At 41.0% G+C, this 19314-nt stretch overlaps 1 protein-coding gene and 1 pseudogene across 1 annotated transcript; both read left to right on the top strand.

The window, feature by feature from the left end:
• Nucleotides 1-19314, top strand: part of LOC114840831 — a 51148-nt pseudogene that overhangs the window by 11013 nt on the left and 20821 nt on the right.
• LOC114840829 (4-galactosyl-N-acetylglucosaminide 3-alpha-L-fucosyltransferase 9-like) lies at nt 7042-15316 on the top strand. The gene is made up of 2 exons (XM_034296967.1): nt 7042-7141; nt 13834-15316. The coding sequence occupies exon 2, from the start codon at nt 13837-13839 to the stop codon at nt 14953-14955; it is 1119 nt and encodes a 372-aa protein (XP_034152858.1). The 5' UTR covers nt 7042-7141; nt 13834-13836; the 3' UTR covers nt 14956-15316.

Raw genomic sequence — 19314 nt, 5'->3', positions numbered from 1 at the left:
ACTTACTGAAAAAAATTCAAAGATCGATTGGAAATGCCAGATCGGTTAGCACAATGTACTGCAGAACAACCCATTATGTCCGTGTGAAATTATATAAATTTTAGAAATTTAGAGATTAAATGTCCATCCATCCATCCATCCATCTTCTTCCGCTTATCCGGGGCCGGATGCCCAGACTTCCCTCTCCCCAGACACTTCCTCTAGCTCTTCCGGGGGGACACCGAGGCGTTCCCAGGCCAGCCGGGAGACATAGTCCTTCCAGCGTGTGCTAGGTCTTCCCCGGGGTCTCCTCCCGGTGGGACGGGACCGGAACACCTTCCCAGGAAGGCGTTCCGGAGGCATCCGAAAAAGATGCCCAAGCCACCTCAGCTGACCCCTCTCGATGTGGAGGAGCAGTGGCTCTACTCTTGAGGTACTCAGGGCGGATCTCATCCACCCCCGGTGCCTTGCCACCGAGGAGTTTCTTGACCACCTCTGTGACTTCAGCCCGGGTGATGGACGAGTCCACCTCTGAGCCCTCATCCTCTGCTTCCTCAATGGAAGACATGTCACCGGGATTGAGGAGATCCTCGAAGTACTCCTTCCACCGCCCGACGACATCCTCAGTTGAGGTCAACAGCTGCCCACCTCTACTGTAAACAGCGTTGTTAGGGCACTGTTTCCCTCTCCTGAGGCGCCGGATGGTTTGCCAGAATCTCTTCGAGGCCAGCCGATAGTCCTTCTCCATGGCCTCACCGAACTCCTCCCAGGCCCGAGTTTTTGCCTCCACAACCACCCGGGCTGCAGCCCGCTTGGCCTGTCGGTACCCGTCAGCTGCCTCAGGAGTCCCACAAGCCAACCAGGCCTGATAGGACTCCTTCTTCAGCTTGACGGCATCCCTTACTTCCGGTGTCCACCACCGGGTTCTGGGATTGCCGCCTCGACAGGCACCGGAGACCTTACGGCCACAGCTCCGAGCGGCCGCTTCGACAATGGCGGTGGAGAACATGGTCCACTCGGACTCAATATCTCCAACCTCCCTCGGGATCCAGTCGAAGCTCTGCCGGAGGTGGGAGTTAAAGATCTCTCTGACAGGATACTCGGCCTGACGTTCCCAGCAGACCCTTACAGTACGCTTGGGCCTTCCGAGTCTGTCCAGCTTCCTCCCCCGCCATCGGATCCAACTCACCACCAGGTGGTGATCAGTTGACAGCTCCGCCCCTCTCTTCACCCGAGTGTCCAAGACATACGGCCGCAGGTCAGATGAGACGACAACAAAGTCGATCATCGACCTGCGGCCTAGGGTGTCCTGGTGCCACGTGCACTGATGGACACCCTTATGCTTGAACATGGTGTTCGTTATGGACAAACTGTGACTAGCACAGAAGTCCAATAACTGAACACCACTCGGGTTCAGATCAGGGGGGCCGTTCCTCCCAATCACGCCCCTCCAGGTGTCACTGTCGTTGCCCACGTGGGCGTTGAAGTCCCCCAGTAGAACAATAGAGTCCCCAGTTGGAGCACTTTCCAGCACCCCTCCCAGAGACTCCAAGAAGGTCGGGTACTCTGCACTGCCGTTCGGCCCGTAGGCACAAACAACAGTGAGAGACCTATCCCCGACCCGTAGGCGCAGGGAAACGACCTTCTCGTTCACCGGGGTAAACTCCAACACATGGCGGCAGAGCTGGGGAGCTATGAGCAAACCCACACCAGCCCGCCGCCTCTCACCATGGTTAACTCCAGAGTGGTGAAGAGTCCATCCTCTCTCAAGGAGTGTGGTTCCAGAGCCCAAGCCGTGCGTAGAGGTGATCCCGACTACCTCTAATCGGAACCTCTCAACCTCACGCACTAACTCAGGCTCCTTCCCCGCCAGCGAGGTGACATTCCACGTCCCTAGAGCCAGTTTCCGTGTCCAGAGATCGGGTTGTCTAGGCCCCTGCCTTCGACTGCCGCCCGATCCTCTTTGCACCGGCCCCTTATGGTCCCTCCTGTGGGTGGTGAGCCCACGGGAGGGCGGCCCCACGTCACCCGTTCGGGCTGAGCCCGGCCGGGCCCCATGGGGGAAGGCCCGGCCACCAGGCGCGGTACTCAAAATTGTATTCTTCATTAAGGGGTTTTGAACCGCTCTTAGTCTGACCCGTCGCCTAAGACCTGTTTGCCTTGGGAGACCCTACCAGGGGCATATAGCCCCAGACAACATAGCTCCTAGGGTCACTCGGGTACTCAAACCCCTCCACCACGTTAAGGTGGCAGTTCTTGGAGGGGGAGATTAAATGTAAAGTTCCAATCTCCTCAGTCCTCCGAAGATTCAGTGGCTCCTCGGCTCAGATAGCTGTCACTCACAGCTGTGAATCACGACGTCACACCACCGTTTTTAGAGCATTAAATAACTAACTAAAAACCAACTTATTTTAAAAACAAACTCTTGAATTTACATTAGCGTGATACAAACTACAGTAAATGACAGAAACCAGCTTCGGAAAAAAGATATTTGAAGGGTAATTTAATTGTTTAGTTGGTCTCGCGTCCCATTGAATAACATGGGGAGGGCGGGGTTTATGACCTATACTGGGACCACTCACCAGGGGGCGATCGAGACGTTTTGGCTTCACTTTTCAGGGCTTGTGCGGCACGCTTGGACCAGATGGACAAGGACAGGGACGACACACAGGAGGGAGAGGGGTCAGCACAGTGGCAGCTGAAATCGTCAGGTATCGTCTTGATCTGCAACACAACCAGGAGGACTTTGGACAGGGACAGCAACGGGTCAAAACGGGAGGAGACTGTGAAAATTTAGAAAAGGCATTCCTTAGATCTACAAGGATTTATAGTGGAGAAGGAGAACTGACCCTCCTCCCCCAGCACAATAATATAGCAGCGTAAGACCTTGGGACTGAAACGGGGGGTCTGGCGACACTGTGGCCCTACCCGGGGGAGGCCCAACAGGCAGGAAATCAATCCACCCACATTGCCAAGCATCAACCAAAGGGACACCCACCAACCGCAACCTCCCTGAATGAGGGTAGAGTATTGCCAGCAGAGTACAGCCCAATTGCACAAGTGCGCAACAGAAAGACAACAACAAGCCAGTGACTCCGCCCCGGAGAGGCATTGGAGGGAGGGCATCCCAGTGGCGATCATTAAATTCAGGGGCAACAGCTCTGGTGGACATTCCTGCAGTCAGCATGTTCCTGTTTGAATACATTTTTGTCACTATGGTTACTCAAATAAGAATACATTTATTATTTTTTCAACAATACCTTTTATAATTTATTTTCTTAAGACATAATGAGAACAAAAAAACAAACACCTAGCCCACTGGAAAACTGTAACTTTAGGTTTTGATTATTTTATTGATAACTTGAGAAAACGTGTTTGTTATAATAGTAATGTTTCTGCACTACTTCAGGTTGCACGTGAACTATGTGTTGGGTGCGCTAAATTAGTTTTACCAGCAGGGTTCACTGGTGTACACTACTTTGCATGAGGCCTCGGGTAATGCGCAATACAATGGTATGGAAAGCCTTAGCGCTTTTAGAAGAATCGCATCTCCTTCACAACTATATGACTGAATGTCCAAATGATTGAGGTGTCAATATCTAATGTCAGTATCTACAAGTCTCGAGAAAAAAGGCCCTACTAACCAAAGCTACAGTCACTAGAATAAAGAGAGAACTTGACATCAGGACAACAGTTGTTTTTTTTATTATAGGAAATGTGGTTTGATGGACCCTCAGTGGCAGGAACTGATGGGGGAGGGGGAGTTGCCACTGATTGGACCAGAGTCCAGTTGGAGTAGGAGGTATAGAGCAAAAACGTCTTCTCTTTGTACCTAGCCATAATGGGAGACTAGAACTTTACTTAAAACACCCTTGCCTCTTTAACAAGTGAAAACAAAATTGCAGATATGAGAGTTTTATGAACGGACAATATATTTGTGATACATGAAAATTATATAGTCATATTTAAATTAAAAATGCATTATTTTTCATAAACTTTCAAAAACAGTAGAATGAATATGCAGTAGCCTATGGTAAAATATATTTTAATATTTGAGTTACTTAAAATAACAAAGATGACCGTATTTTAATGAGACTTCAGAGAAAAAAACACCCAAATAACCAAACAATCAGCTGAAATTAGTCAAATACATGTTTGTGTAAGAAATAAAATAAATTGCCATGGTACAAAGCTGGTTTCATGACCATTATGTATGGTGTTGCTTTTCCTTTAGTGGCCACTGCGTCACTATTATTATTTTCTGATTGTTCTTAAGAACTAACAGTAAACGTTGGCATTCAAACTAAGACCGTCTCCGAGTCAACCTCGATACTTACCAATGACCATCACTCACGATGTCACCTTGGAGAACCGGTTGGGTTTGTGCTGGTGTCATAACATTCGCCCACGAGATAAGAGTGCCCTGTTTCCTGTAAGCTCATTCGCAGTACGGCTGTAATTTTCAACCAGTTTTCAGTTGTTTAACCACAACAGTGTCTTTGTTGTTCATGTAAGAAAAGCACATATATTCACATTCTTTGAATAGTCTCCCCACCTGCTAAAGCGCTGGTTCGGGGTGTCAGCTGACAGAAGATAAAATATGTGGATAGTCTTGTGAAGGCTCACGGTGACTACGGTACTCAGGCATAGAAGACCCACGTTCACATCGATGACGAATGACCATGGACATTAACGAGAATAGGGTGACTTAAGGGAAAAAGCCCCCCTTAAGGGGCGTTTGGCCAGATATTTAGATTAACATATTGATAAGAGTCAGACAAATTCATATGGGAAAAAATATATTGGGCAGAATGATTATATTTCATTGCAAATTAATCAAATGCCAAACTATGTAAATGGGGCGTTTTACACCACTATCGGGGCAAAATGCCCTTCCCTATGGGGTAAAATACCCCCTGGGTTTTTCTTTACACTCAATTAAGATTTATTCCATATTTAGGTGTCAAAATAATTCTATCAATGTAATCTATACCACAGAAAAGTATTCAATCTTGATAGCAGCATTTATGTCAGTTAACAGACCAATTGTAACCATATATTGCTTACCAATATCCAAAGGCAAAAAGCTATGTATAACATGTATTACAATTTCAAATAACTTTTGATGACTATTTTTAAATATATTTTGTTAACCGTGCAAAGGTAAATCAAATCAATAATATTGAGCATCAATTGGCATTTTACCATAAAAGAGAGGGGTCGTTTAGTCTCAAATATGATCATCACAAAAACAGGATTGCTATAAAAAGGTATAATTTTTTCTTCATCACATCACATGACAATGTTTTCTAAATTATAAAAAATAAGATCAGCTTATGTCAAAATCGTTTTTGTGGAATTACTTGAGATAATTCAACAACATTGTGTAGATCAGGGGTGTCAAACCGGTTCCACGGAGGGCCGAGTGTCTGCAGGTCTTTGGGTTTTCCTTTAAATTGGTTCCCAGGTCAGACCTGAACAACCAGGTGGGGGTAGAAACTAACCAATTAGTGAACTCATTAATCAATCAGGTACAAGGTTAGAGCGAAAACCTGCAGACACTCGGCCCTCCGTGGAACCGGTTTGACACCTGTGGTGTAGATGAACAAAAATAGTGGCAACCAAGGAATGTGTGGAAATAAAATGTGGCGGCATTTGGTGGTTTGGTGAGTATTACTGCGGGAGGGGGGCGTTAAACCCAGGGAGGCGTTAAACTCCAAGCCACCCTATTGTGGTGTCCTGGCTCCAACACGTGTTCATCTTTCTAAGTAGGGAAACGTATTTGTGGCCTCGAATAAAAGCAAGCATAATTTATTTGGAACTTGCATTTATTTATTTTGTTGGCCACATAGTGAGCCCTGTTTCCTGTTGGGCCATTTCCAGTGCAGTGGTTGTTTTAACCGGTTTTCAGATAATAATTTTTTTAACGACACCGTAGAGCATAAATACAATTTATTTCTAATCATTCCAGTTAATAACAACTATTTTTATGACTGTAACATTTGAGAAACTTCAATGATCCCATATAAGCTAGATTTTCACCCTTTAGCTCACTTTAGCAGCATTTAGATTCACTTTGACATTGCATTGTTGTGAAATTATTGTGAATACGATAGAATCAAGCTCTGTATCAATCAATCAATCAAATTGATTTATAAAGCCCTTTTTACATCAGCAGATGTCACAAAGTGATTTTACAAAAGACTCGGCCTTAAACCCCAACGAGCAAACAACAGTAGTGTTGAATTTCTGTAATCAAAAAGTCACTATATAAATAAAAAAAACAGACAGCGGGCACCAACATTTTCTCTTTACTGTTGATTATCAGGCACGGTGAGTCCAGGAGAATAAAGCTGTGCAGCCAGAATTTGATGACAACACACTTGTCTTGTAAGAGTGACGATAAGAATAATCCTATTTCATATCAGCCAAAAACTGATCAACATGATGCATACACCCTTGTGTTGTTGAAGGATAAAGGCAGATAACTGTTTGACATTCTGAAATTGTATAAAGCTCTAGAGTAAAACTAAAATAAATTTGTGTTTGAAGATTTTAATATAAATTTATTATTATAACACATTTCATAGTGAATTTTACGTTGTAACAACCAAAATAAGTCTTTCACTTTTATGTTGTAGATACGTAACTGTTTTACCTAACCAGTTCGAAACCAGCACCAATACATTATGTCAACGTAATGACAACGTGATTTGTTTGGTTATCCATTCAAATACACTGTCATGGCTTCCTGGATGTGAAAGACTTATTTTTGGTTGTTACAACGTTACACGCTCAAATGTGCTCCTTATTTATATATTAACGCTCTCAAATGAAAGCAGTAAGACTGTATTCTAACCTCATTCATTTTTTTTAGTTCACTATATTTTTTATTCCACAGTATCGTTGAATACTCGTTGCTGTTTATCATAACACACATTTAGGAAGGATGACTGTCAGACAGGTCGAGCAGGTTTAGGGTTTCCAGAAATGTTAACGAGAATCAAAAGGGAGGAAGCTGGGTGACTGAATGAATTGTTCATGAATATGAAGGGAAGAACAGGCATTACTCATTTTTCGCGACAAGACAAACTAGAGCGTCAGTGGAGACATTCATTGCAGATACAAGACGAGGTGATGCTCTAACGGAAGATTCTAGAAGGTAAGATTTTGACGTCTGTTAGTCTAATAACGCTCAGGGAGATATTCCACCCTATTCCCTAAACACTGCATAACCTTAGCAAAAAAGTACTGTAAGGAAAAGTGTGCCATTCGGGGTCTTTGACAGGCAGACTTATTTTCCCACGACAATAAATAATCAATGCAGGGTTTTCCCTTCAGAGACAATGAAATATATGTTACCGAACTCGATCATTTTGAGACTACAAAAGTATTTCATATTGCACCCCACGCTCTTGACAAGGCCAGTGCTTGCTTGACTGGCGCGCTGTCTCGGACTCTCCTTCCTGTCAACTGCAGTGAGCGGAGCAGGTGTGGTTTTCAAGTCGCTATGACAGAAATAGACAGACAGACAGAAATCTGACTTGGTTCTAACAGAGACAGGCCTATATGTTAATAAAACAATTGTGGCAAAATCAACCCACTCTCTTCCTTTTGCGTACATATAACACGGGTTTACACTTCACAATTTCGTGCTATGCATACGCCAAAGTACTTTTTTGCGTGCAGTTCAGATGCGATCTCCTCCAATTAAGAACAATGGTGAATAAATGCGATATTAAAGTTTTACCTTTACCCTTTTACGTTCTTTCAAGAAAAAAGGTTAATCTACGGCTTTTAAACGATTAGTCACTCTTCGGGAAATCCGTGCCTCGATGATGGTGACGTCAAATGAAAACATCAAAGCAAAAGAATACATCATAATAATAAAAAAGAATACAATAAGAAGACATATAAAGATTAAAAGTGGGAAGCTATAAGGCTAACAATTAAAAGTGGGAAGCTATAAGGCTGAACAGTGTGGGTAAGGTTAAATGCTCAGTCATAGGCACGTGAGAAGAGAAGTGTTTTTAACCTGGATTGTGTTTTACTCTTTGCTGTTTTGTTTTATACAGCCTTATTGTAGTGTAGTTGCTGAAATATGTAGTGCGTAAGTTGGCTAGTAGGGGGCAGACGGGGGAGAAGAGGAAGGAGCGAGTCACGCATGTTAAGATGTAAGACAAGGAGAGTTGACAATGAAATAAATAAATGAAGATGGTAGTTTCATTATTGGACAACACAACATTTATGGCGACGAGGAATGTTGGATTGACCGAAGAACCTTCCAGATGCCGACAAGAACGACACCGATTTAACGTTCAGAACAGCAACGTCGAAAACCTCTGGAAAAACTAGCTTGATACATTAACTAGTAAGATGGAAGATGTCGTCCAAGAGGGCGCTGCCGCTGGACGAGGACAACCAGCAGTTGGATATGCATTGGCATAAATTTCACCTCCTAACCCTTTGAACATGGGGGCTACGGACTTAATACACATAATTTATCCTTTGAATGGATTCCTATAACATCTTTGAAATAGTGAGTGGATCCAGACATAATCCAGATGTGGTAAGAAGAGCTACCTTGCTACATTGCATAGGCTCACCAGTGCAACGAATCTTTGCTAATCTGCCAGGCTTGAAAATTACATATGAGCAAGCTGTAACTGCATCTACTGCCTACTTTACACCTTGGAGAAATGTAGTTCTAGAAAGACATAAATTCAGACAATGAACACAGACACAAGAAGAGGCTATTGATGCGTATGTGAATGCACTCAGAGAACTCGCTAGGTCATGTGACTTTGGATCACTCGAATCGGACATGATACGAGACCAAATAGTGTAAATGCGTGAACAAAAGACTGTGCCATAAATTGCTGCAGGAAGAAGGGCTGACATTGCAGAGAACATTAACTGTTGCCCCAGTTTTTTAAGCTGCACAAGCCGAAGCAAGAGCACTGTCGGAGAGCAGTAAACCGAAAGACGAAGTGAACTTCAATAGGAGCAGTTGGTGCAGCAGTGGAGCGCGCGCAGCGCACAAGAGAAGAAAGGAGCCCGCGAAAGACGGAGACGTCAGCGCAACGAAATGTCACAGATGTGGACTGTCAAACCACGCACTGGATGAATGCGGCGCTAGGACAGCTACATTTCTATTTTGCAAGAGGGTCGGGCACTATGCACACTGCTGTATGAACAGTCCAAAAGGAGAAAAAGACTCAAAAAGTAAAAGTAAAAGTGAAGCAAAGCAGAGAAAGTCAGACCAAATGTATGGGGTGCCAAATGGAAAAGTTTGGTAAATTTTTTTTAGCTGATACATTTTCAACATTTAGCTCACTTTCCTCACATTTAGCGCATTTTCCTCACATTTGAGACAGAAATTATATATATATATATATATATTATATCTAAATGTTAAATGTCAGATCTAAATGTTATATCTAAATCTAAATGTTACATTTATATCTGAATGTTAAATGTTAAATCTAAATGTTATTTAGATGCGGGTTTTGAAGCCACTGCAGTGGGTGTGGTTTCCTTGGGGATTTAAATATTTAGCTTTACACTTGGTGACACATTTAGATTTAACATTTAACATTTAGATATATATTTAATATTTAGATTTAATATTTCAATTTAATATTTTGATTTAATATTTAGATTTAGATATAACATTTAGATTTAACATTTAACATTTAGATATACATTTAACATTTAGATTTAGATATAACATTTTGATATAAATTTAACATTTAGATTTAGATATAACATTTAGATTTAACATTTAACATTTAGATATAAATTTAAAGTTTAGATTTGATATAACATTTAGATTTAACATTTAGATTTAACATTTAGATTTAACATTTAGATTTAACATTTAGATTTAACATTTAGATTTAGATATAACATTTAGATTTAGAGATAACATTTAGATTTAGATATAATATATATATATATAGATATAATATCTGTCTCAAATGTGAGGAAAATGCGCTAAATGTGAGGAAAGTGAGCTAAATGTTGAAAATGTATCAGCTAAAAAATTTTAACCTAACTTTTACATTCGGCACCCCATACAAGTGAAGTCAGAAAAGCCCATTAGAACAGTAGATGAGCGGAATTCAGATGACTCAGACAAATTTGTTTACTCAATTGACCCTGAAGGCAAAGAAACCATTCAGATGAATGCTCCAAAAGTGAAAATGGTCATTGATACAGGAAGTAGCAGAAGCTTCTTGGAGATGGACTTTACAATAGACTTTTCAAAAGCAACACAAAACTGAGACCAACAAACAAGAAATTCTATACATATGGACAGAAAACATTTTTGTTTCAGAAATAAATAACTGTTTATTGTCTAATAATTAATTGCCAATTAATGTAATCCATTAATGATAGTACTTCAAACGAAACCAAATGGGTTTTCATATAGAATGAAATTATATTGTATTGTAACGATTCCATAATTTTACCTTGTGTATAATGGTCAGATACTTGTGGATAGTTGGTCTTTATCAGCCTATTTGTGAAAAACTTTTTCAATTAATCGAAATGTACTGGTTTTATACATTGAATTAGTAATTATCTGCAATGAATGTTATCATGATCATCGTTTTTTGATATAAACCAAAAGCCCAGCCTTGACCCCGAAGTATTTGCCAACTACCGACCCATCTCCAACCTCCCTTTTTTGTCAAAGGTGTTGGAAAAGGTAGTTTCTGCGCAACTTCACAATCACCTCATTACAAACAGTCTTTATGAGAAGTACCAGTCTGGCTTTCGCTCTGGCCACAGTACAGAAACTGCCTTGGTCAGGGTCACCAACGACCTGTTGATGGCGGCTGATGCTGGATCTCCATCACTTCTCATCCTTCTAGATCTCACTGCAGCATTTGACACTGTGGACCACCATATCCTTTTAAACCGCCTTCACTCTTCCATTGGACTTTCTGACACTACTCTGGTTTGGTTTACTTCATATCTCACGGACAGAACAGAATATGTATCTTTGGGTGGTGCTAAATCGGACACACACTCTGTCACTTGTGGTGTCCCTCAAGGATCAGTCCTTGGCCCCACCCTTTTTACACTGTATATGCTCCCCCTGGGTCATGTCATTAGCCGGCATTGGAATATCTTTCCATTGCTACGCTGATGACACGCAACTGTACATCAAAACAAACCCAACCCCGGCTACAGCTCTCTCCACACTTTCCATCTGCTTGGAGGAGATAGAGACATGGATGGCGGATAATTTTCTGGAACTAAACAGTTCAAAAACGGAAGCAATTCTTGTTGGCACTCCACACCAAACCCGGTCATCTACCATCTGGTCACGATATCCACCTCTCATCCTCAGTCACAAACTCGGTGTTAGAATGGATCCCCATTTGACTTATGACGCCCATATTAAACATCTGTGCAAAACCTCCTTCTTTCACCTCAGGAACATTGCAAAACTCCGCCCTACACTTACTCTCCCAGATGCTGAGAAACTTGTCCATGCCTTTATCTCCTCCAGGTTGGACTACTGCAATTCACTCCTCATCGGGATCCCAAGCAAGAATATCCAGCCGTTGCAGTACGTTCAGAACTGTGCTGCTAGGACCCTGATGGGGGTGCGGAAGCACCACCACATCACTCCCATCCTTAAATCGCTTCACTGGCTTCCTGTCCAATACAGGATTGAATTCAAAGTTTCCCTTCTGTCCCATCAGTGTCTCTATGGCACTGCACCATTATACCTCAAACAAATCATCACTCCCCTTTCTGCCTCACGCCATCTCCACTCTGGAAAGGCTAACCTCCTACAGCCTCTGAGGACAAGGCTGCGAACAATGGGTGACCGTGCCTTCTGCTCAGTTGCACCAGCTCTGTGGAATGCTGTCCCTGTTCATCTAAGGGCCCCACAGACTGTGGACTCTTTTAAAAAGGGCCTGAAAACCCATCTTTTTAGAAAAGCCTTTTTTGTTTAATTGTGTTATTTTAATGTCGCTGTTCTATGCTTTCAGGCTAGTGCATTGTAGCACTTTGAGGTCATTTAATTGATATAAAGTGCATTATAAATAAAATTTATTATTATAAAATTTATTATTTCCCCCAAAATCAGTTCATTCAATTTTTAATACTGATTATGTATGAAGTTCAAAGTTTTTTTAATGAAATGCAATGAAATGAAAAAGATCAGAACAGAGAAGAATGAGTCAGTGCCCTGTGACCACTATGTTTTGGTAAAAGCCCAATTCAAAAATGTTCCAGACAGTGTTTAGCAGAGTAAACTATGCTGAATACATTCTCAGAAACCATGGGTAATGTGTGTTTATGAAAACTTATTAAAGTATTTATTAGGCCATAACATGCAGAAGTGTAACATTTTGGTGTGAACAGGACTCCAGGCACAGCGTTAAAGGACAACAAAAGGATATAATAATGAAACTGAGGCAGGTAAAAACAACCAAACGGCAGGCAGTCGGGCGACAACAAACAGGACAGGCTACATTCAAGAACAGAGGAAATCAAAACAGAACAAAACAGAACCACACAACCAGTATTTTTTTTCTTCTTCCTAATTTATCACAATATGGTCATGCATAATTTTGCCATTAAAAAAGTAGTGTTTCATTTAGAATCCCAGGAATTATTTTTTGATGAGTTAACCGATTTAGAGGGATTGTTAAAAACATTTTACTCTTCCATTTATCATTTTACTGGCCCTTTGACTTTTTCATCAACCCCCCATTTACTATTTTCTCAGTTCTAGCAAAGTTTGATCATTTATCTATTTGCCATATTCCCCATGCAACATTTCAACGTGTCTTATGATAATGAACAAGGCGTGTCTAAGATGCTTGGGCGGCCAGTGATAATCATTGTACACAATATGATCTGGGCTATTACAGTCTGCTGGGACTAATACCATATTCAGACACTAGATGTCAGTGAGATCCTGTTTGGATCTAAGGTTATGCTCTCCATATTGACCATGTAGCATATATTCAGCACATGCTGGAGGAGTGCTTGCTTCAATTTGCTATATTTCTTATTCAAACTAATTTCATGTATGTTTTCATGGAAAACAAGGACATTTCGATATGACCCCAAAATTTCTAGGTGATTGTGTACAGTACATGTTAAATAAAGGTAAAAAAAACTAATCCAGCTCAGCTGACAGCAACTGGTGTATTTCATTTGTTTTGGTCAGAAGAAAAAAAACCAGATGCAGCATCCTACGACAAAGAATCCAGATGTCATAAAGTCAATACAGGCAAAAGCAGACAATGCTTTTGAAAACATTGTATTTTCCAGCACTTCTCAGATGGGAGAGTTTTACTTACTCAGACATATAGTTCTGAGAGTTTTACTTAATCAAACATATAGTTCTGAGAGTTTTACTTAATCAAACATATAGTTCTGAGAGTTTTACTTAACCAAACATATAGTTCTGAGAGTTTTATTTAACCAAACATATAGTTCTGAGAGTTTTACTTACTCAGACATGTAGGTCTGAGAGTTTTACTTACTCAAACATATAGTTCTGAGAGTTTTACTTAACCAAACATATAGTTCTGAGAGTTTTACTTAACCAAACATATAGTTCTGAGAGTTTTACTTAATCAAACATATAGTTCTGAGAGTTTTACTTACTCAAACATGTAGTTCTGAGAGTTTTACTTACTCAAACATGTAGGTCTGAGAGTTTTACTTACTCAAACATGTAGGTCTGCCCTGAGGGTAGAAAATAAGGCGATTGAAAGGAGAGGGTAGCGGAGTGGGCAGAGCTTATGTCCCAACTCTGAAGTCACCCAGTTTAAGTTTAGGTACAATTGACAATTTTTCTTCTCTGTTTTTAAGGATATGGCCTCTGCATCTTCACATGACCTTCTACGACCTGTAGTTCTTGGCAGCGTCATAGTAATGTGTGTCCTAGGTACATTTTGGATGTACTACACACCCACAGCCAACAGATCCTACCCATGCCCTGGTGTACTAAGGGAAGGGAACCAGACACAGCCAGCTCCCAACCAAACACCCAAGACACATGACCAGCATGACAGATTTCAGACGGAGGATGGAGTCAAAGAAGCAGAAACTATTGTCTTGATCTGGATGTGGCCTTTTGGAGTTCCATTTGATCTGAGCTCTTGTGCTTCCTTCAACATCAAAGGTTGTCTACTAACAGCAAACAGAAGTCTTTACAACAAGGCGAATGTTGTGATGTTCCATCACAGGGACATCGCCAGTGACCTGAGTGATATGCCAAAAGAGCCACGACCATGGTTCCAAAAATGGGTTTGGTACAATATGGAGTCACCAACATACACACAAAGGATCCCAGGTCTTGACCACTTGTTCAATGTAACTGCAAGTTATCGACTGAGTTCTGATGTTTATGTGCCTTATGGGTCACTTGTTGAAGTGAGCAGTGATGATAAAAGCTTTGAGCTGCCAAAGAAAGACAAATTGGTCTGTTGGGTTGTAAGCCACTGGAATCCAAACCACAAGAGAGTACCGATCTACAATGAGCTAAATAAATATGTCAAGATAGATGCATTTGGACGACACTTTGAAAAATATATAGAGGACAAGGCACAGATTGTGTCCAGCTGTAAATTCTACCTGGCATTTGAAAACTCTATCCACCAAGACTACATTACTGAGAAGCTGTATGAAACCTTGCATTCAGGATCTGTGCCGGTTGTTCTCGGTCCACCCAGGCAAAACTATGAAGCTGTTGTCCCAAAGGACTCTTTCATTCATGTGGATGACTTTCCTTCACTGAAGGAACTGGCAGATTGGCTTATTTTCCTTGACAAGAATGAAACACAATACTTAAAGTATTTTATCTGGCGGAAACACTATAAAGTAAATTTAACGGGCTGTGGAAAAGACCATGCTTGTCGAGCGTGTGGCTATCTTCAACAGAATAAAGGATACAGAATTTTTCAGAATCTAAATACATGGTTTTGGGGCTAATGGGTCTTCTTGAGTCTACAATGTTGAGGAATTCACCTAAATATTTTCTTAAACATATTTGATCTAGTTATTCATATGGTGCAACAGAGCCGATTGCAAAAGTGTAGTTCCAATGTGTTTTATTTACATGTGTAACAAGACATTGTGTAATTACTAAAACAAAAATCATGTATAGTTACACACTTTTAATAACCTATACTAATTAATCATTATTCTTTTGCAATTTCAATGTAATACCAGGGGAAGCAAACCACTAAATATTATGTATTCATAACCCTCTGTTTTATGAGTCCTTTTTTATGTGGCATAGGTTATCTGTCAAATAAGCTCAGGTTTGGCTCCCTCAGGTGGATGTTACATTTTACATGATTACAGGCTGAATAATACAGGCTTTATTACAGGCTGAATCTTACAGGCTTCATTACAGGCTGAATTTTACAGGCTTCATTAGAGGCTGAATATTACAGGCTTCATGACAGGCTGAACATTACAGGCTGAATATTACAGGCTTCATTACAGGTTGATTATTACAGGCTTCATTACAGGCTGAATATTACAGGCTTTATTACAGGCTGAATAGACATTTTCTATGTTTTTAATTGCAATTTAAGTGTCAAAGAAGGCCATAGATAATTGATTTATTGAATGTGTGGGACTGTTTTTGCCTGTCAGTTTATTAGTGAAAAGTACTGGTTTTAATGCAATAGCCAATTCAAGTGTCAGAGGATGAAACCCTTAAGAAAACCTTTGATTCAAGCAAACAACCATTGTCGATGATTTAGAAAATTATAAGGAGTTGGTTTGGGGGAAGGATTTAAACGATTTAATGGCAGATATCTGTCAACATATATGGAGGCCTCCCAACCTGAACAACCAATCACGCCTTCACCTCTAGCTCCGGCTGACTTGCTAGGACTGGCGTTCAATTGGAGGAATCTTTACTTGCGGGCGGAGTCGTAGTTGGCCACAAACCAATCACAAGTCTCCTTCAGGGCTATAGAGGGAAGAACAAGACCAACCGTGAACACCAGACCACACTCTCCAGACTATCATGTGGTTCATTAACAAACTCCATGACCTGGGGATCAGCCCCCCTCTCTGGAAATGGACACTGGACTTCCTAACCAACATTTTTGTTAACTTAAGGCATCTGTCATTTTCAAAGCAGTAAACACTCAGTGGTACTTAATATGCTGGTTTTAGCACAACACAATATTTAACTAAGGCGTACAATCTCTCATAAATGAATCAGAACATTTTCCCAAAATGTTTTCCTCAAGTTCCCAGTGCTGTGAATGAAGGTACCTTGTTTGAAGGGGGTGAAGGTAAAGTTGGGACAGTACTGGCGAAGCTTGGCGTTACTGGCTGTCTTCTTGAACTGTCCATCTGCTTTAGTTGTGTCATACTTGAAGACACGGGGTTAAAGAAGCAAACATGCAGCGGTACCTTGAGATTGAGTGTGTGTGTGTGTGTGTGCGTGTACATGCTTGTGTGTCAGTGCATTTGTGTATATGTATGTGTGTGTTTCTGTATGTACAAACTTGTTTGTGTGTGTGTGCACAGTCTATCTGGCCAGGCAGACAGTTGGAAGGATACAGTCACTTGACCCTTGAACCTCATCACCTCGACAACAGCCTCTGCTGCCTCCTTGATGGACACCTCTTCTTCCTCACCGACTGAAATGAGAAGACACACTCAACACTGTGTGTGTGTGTGTCTGTGTGTGTGTGTCTTTGTGTGTGTGTTGGGGGGTGTTTGTGTTTGGAAAGCCTTTTGAGAATCAAACTACCCTGGACTAATATACTGAAAGGACTAAATAGGGAATGACCAACATGACAGATAAGGATGTGATTAAAATGACCACTGTGGTGATTTGAGTTTGTGCAACTATTTACATTATCTGACTTACTATAAAAGGACAATATCCCACACTCATGCTACACATCATTTCTTATAAAAAATAAGCAGACAACTGTTTGCTGGGATCTTTGAAATACACATGTAATGCTAACTAGGTCATTTCTTCTATTATGTAATGTTTAATTAACTGGGACCTGTAGACTACAAGATATTTCACTTTTTTTAAGCATTAATTTAAGAACAAGTAAATATCTTGCATCAATCGACAGGAATATCTGACAAATGTACTTTCTCTCTCACTGCAAATCCACCTTTTGGCAAAATAATTTGCACTGCATTGGGAGGAGAGACAAGTTATGCAAGTATCCAGTTGATTAGTATAGAAGATACATCTTAGTGTACATCGGTTTGTGTAGACGCGTCTCCTAACCAGACAGGATAATGGGTTCCACTTCTTGGTACTCTGTCAGCACCCAGAGGAAGAGGCGAGCCAGGTCCAACGAGTAGATGAACTGCCTTCTGGGAGTTCCTGAGCCCCACACCACTAATGGACTGCCCTCCTCTGACACTTACATACACACACACACATACATACATACATACATACATACATACATACATACATACACACACACACACACACACACACACACACACACACACACACACACACACACACACACACACACACACACACACACACACACACACACACACACACACACACACACACACACACACACACACACACACACACACACACACACACACACACACACACACACACTCACACTATGGCAGGTGAAAAGGGACTTTATTAAGCTATTGAAACGACCTAATGTGCATACCACCGCGTATGCGACCGTGTATACGTCTATACGCGTATGCAACCGTGTATACGTGTATACGTGTATGCACCCATGTATACGCGTTCCTATACCCGTATACACGACGCGTCAGTATACGCGCTCAGACGACTGCTTCAGTCGACTGACAAAAACGACTGAACGCACGTGTGTACGCGTGTAGATATTATCCCGTACAGTAGAGGGCGCAGAAACCCGGGGAGCACTAGTCTGTACGAACAGGAAGTTGTGAAACACCTCCGACGAAGAGAGGCATAGGTTCGTTTTTCTACAGGTGAGTTACGGTAGTCATTCATCTAGCGAAAAACCACCAGGCATGTTGAGTTATGCAATATATGCAATATATTGCTTGGTTATGCAATATAACCACCAGGCATGTTGAGTTATGCAATATATGCAATATATTTCTTGGTTATGCAATATAGCTAGTTAGAGTGAGTTTTGTTGCTCTCGAACATTTCATCAATGTGGCCGTAAACCATCGGCTATAGCCTGTACCTCCTTCCTTCCCAAACCGAAGTTCATGTCCATTGCTCAATCTATATAACCGCAACATCTTTTTTAGGCTACATTTTTAGTTGACCTTTTTTTTTTTATTGTCTCAGCTATGTCTATGCTGTTTTCTCTGTATGAGTTTTAACACAAGCGATACTGGGTGGCTAGTTAAAACCACAGACAACGAGTTGAAATCGCAAACATTAACATGTTTTTTATTAGTATATTTACGATTTTGCATCTCTCTTACAGGTTTCCCATGAAGAATCTATTTTATTTCACCCATGTCTGTAAACGGGACTTATTTCTCTAAATATGGAAATAAATGCTTTAACGACTACTGCTTATTATTCAATAAATGTACTCTATACATATTTTAATATTTCAGTTTTGCCGTGTCTTCAGAATTTTCTTTTTTTTTTAAGAATATTTAAGATTACTTTATAGGTCAAATTCACTTAAAATAGTCTAAATAATTTGTGCTCTGTTTGTGCCGATAAAGGTTTGTTTTTGCGACTGCCTTTCTTACCGATAATGACAGAGCTATTGTGGAAAGTGAGTAAAGCAAGTGCGCTATCCAGTATAAATGTAGGTTATATACCAAAAACTGTTGCAGCACAAACAGAAGCAGCTGGGCAAAATGCTTCCATAACCAATTACACAATTACATGTCGACAAACATGGAGGAAAGAACAAGTTAACTCACTGACACTCATTTTCACTGACGAGTTTTTTTGAATCAGCGGTCTATTTTCTTGTTCAAAGATAAATAGGCTAGAATGAGTGCATATTATGCATGTAATAATATATACCATACAGTAAGAATTATTATTTTTTTTAAATAAGAGCTCCCTAAAGTCCAAGTTGACTCTCAAAAATATCTATCCTTTCTATGGAGCACCAGCGATCACCACTGTTCACCGGTCCCAAAGCAGTCGTTTAATCTCTTGTTCGATGCTCGTTAATTGCAAACTATCTACCACTGGTTTTTCTTCTCACCTCTAAACATTTTGATATGTTTAGCTATGTAGAAAGTAACGTGGTCACAAACACACACATTCAAACAATCCAAACGTGCAATACTGATAAGCTATGTACATTAAATAATCGTACTGCATGCACATGTGAGAAAACGATG

The sequence above is a fragment of the Esox lucius genome, chromosome 14, assembly GCF_011004845.1.
Source record: "Esox lucius isolate fEsoLuc1 chromosome 14, fEsoLuc1.pri, whole genome shotgun sequence".
Lineage (NCBI taxonomy): Eukaryota > Metazoa > Chordata > Actinopteri > Esociformes > Esocidae > Esox > Esox lucius.
Note: the sequence above shows the minus strand (reverse complement) of the source record. Positions and strands in the feature narration are given on the sequence as shown.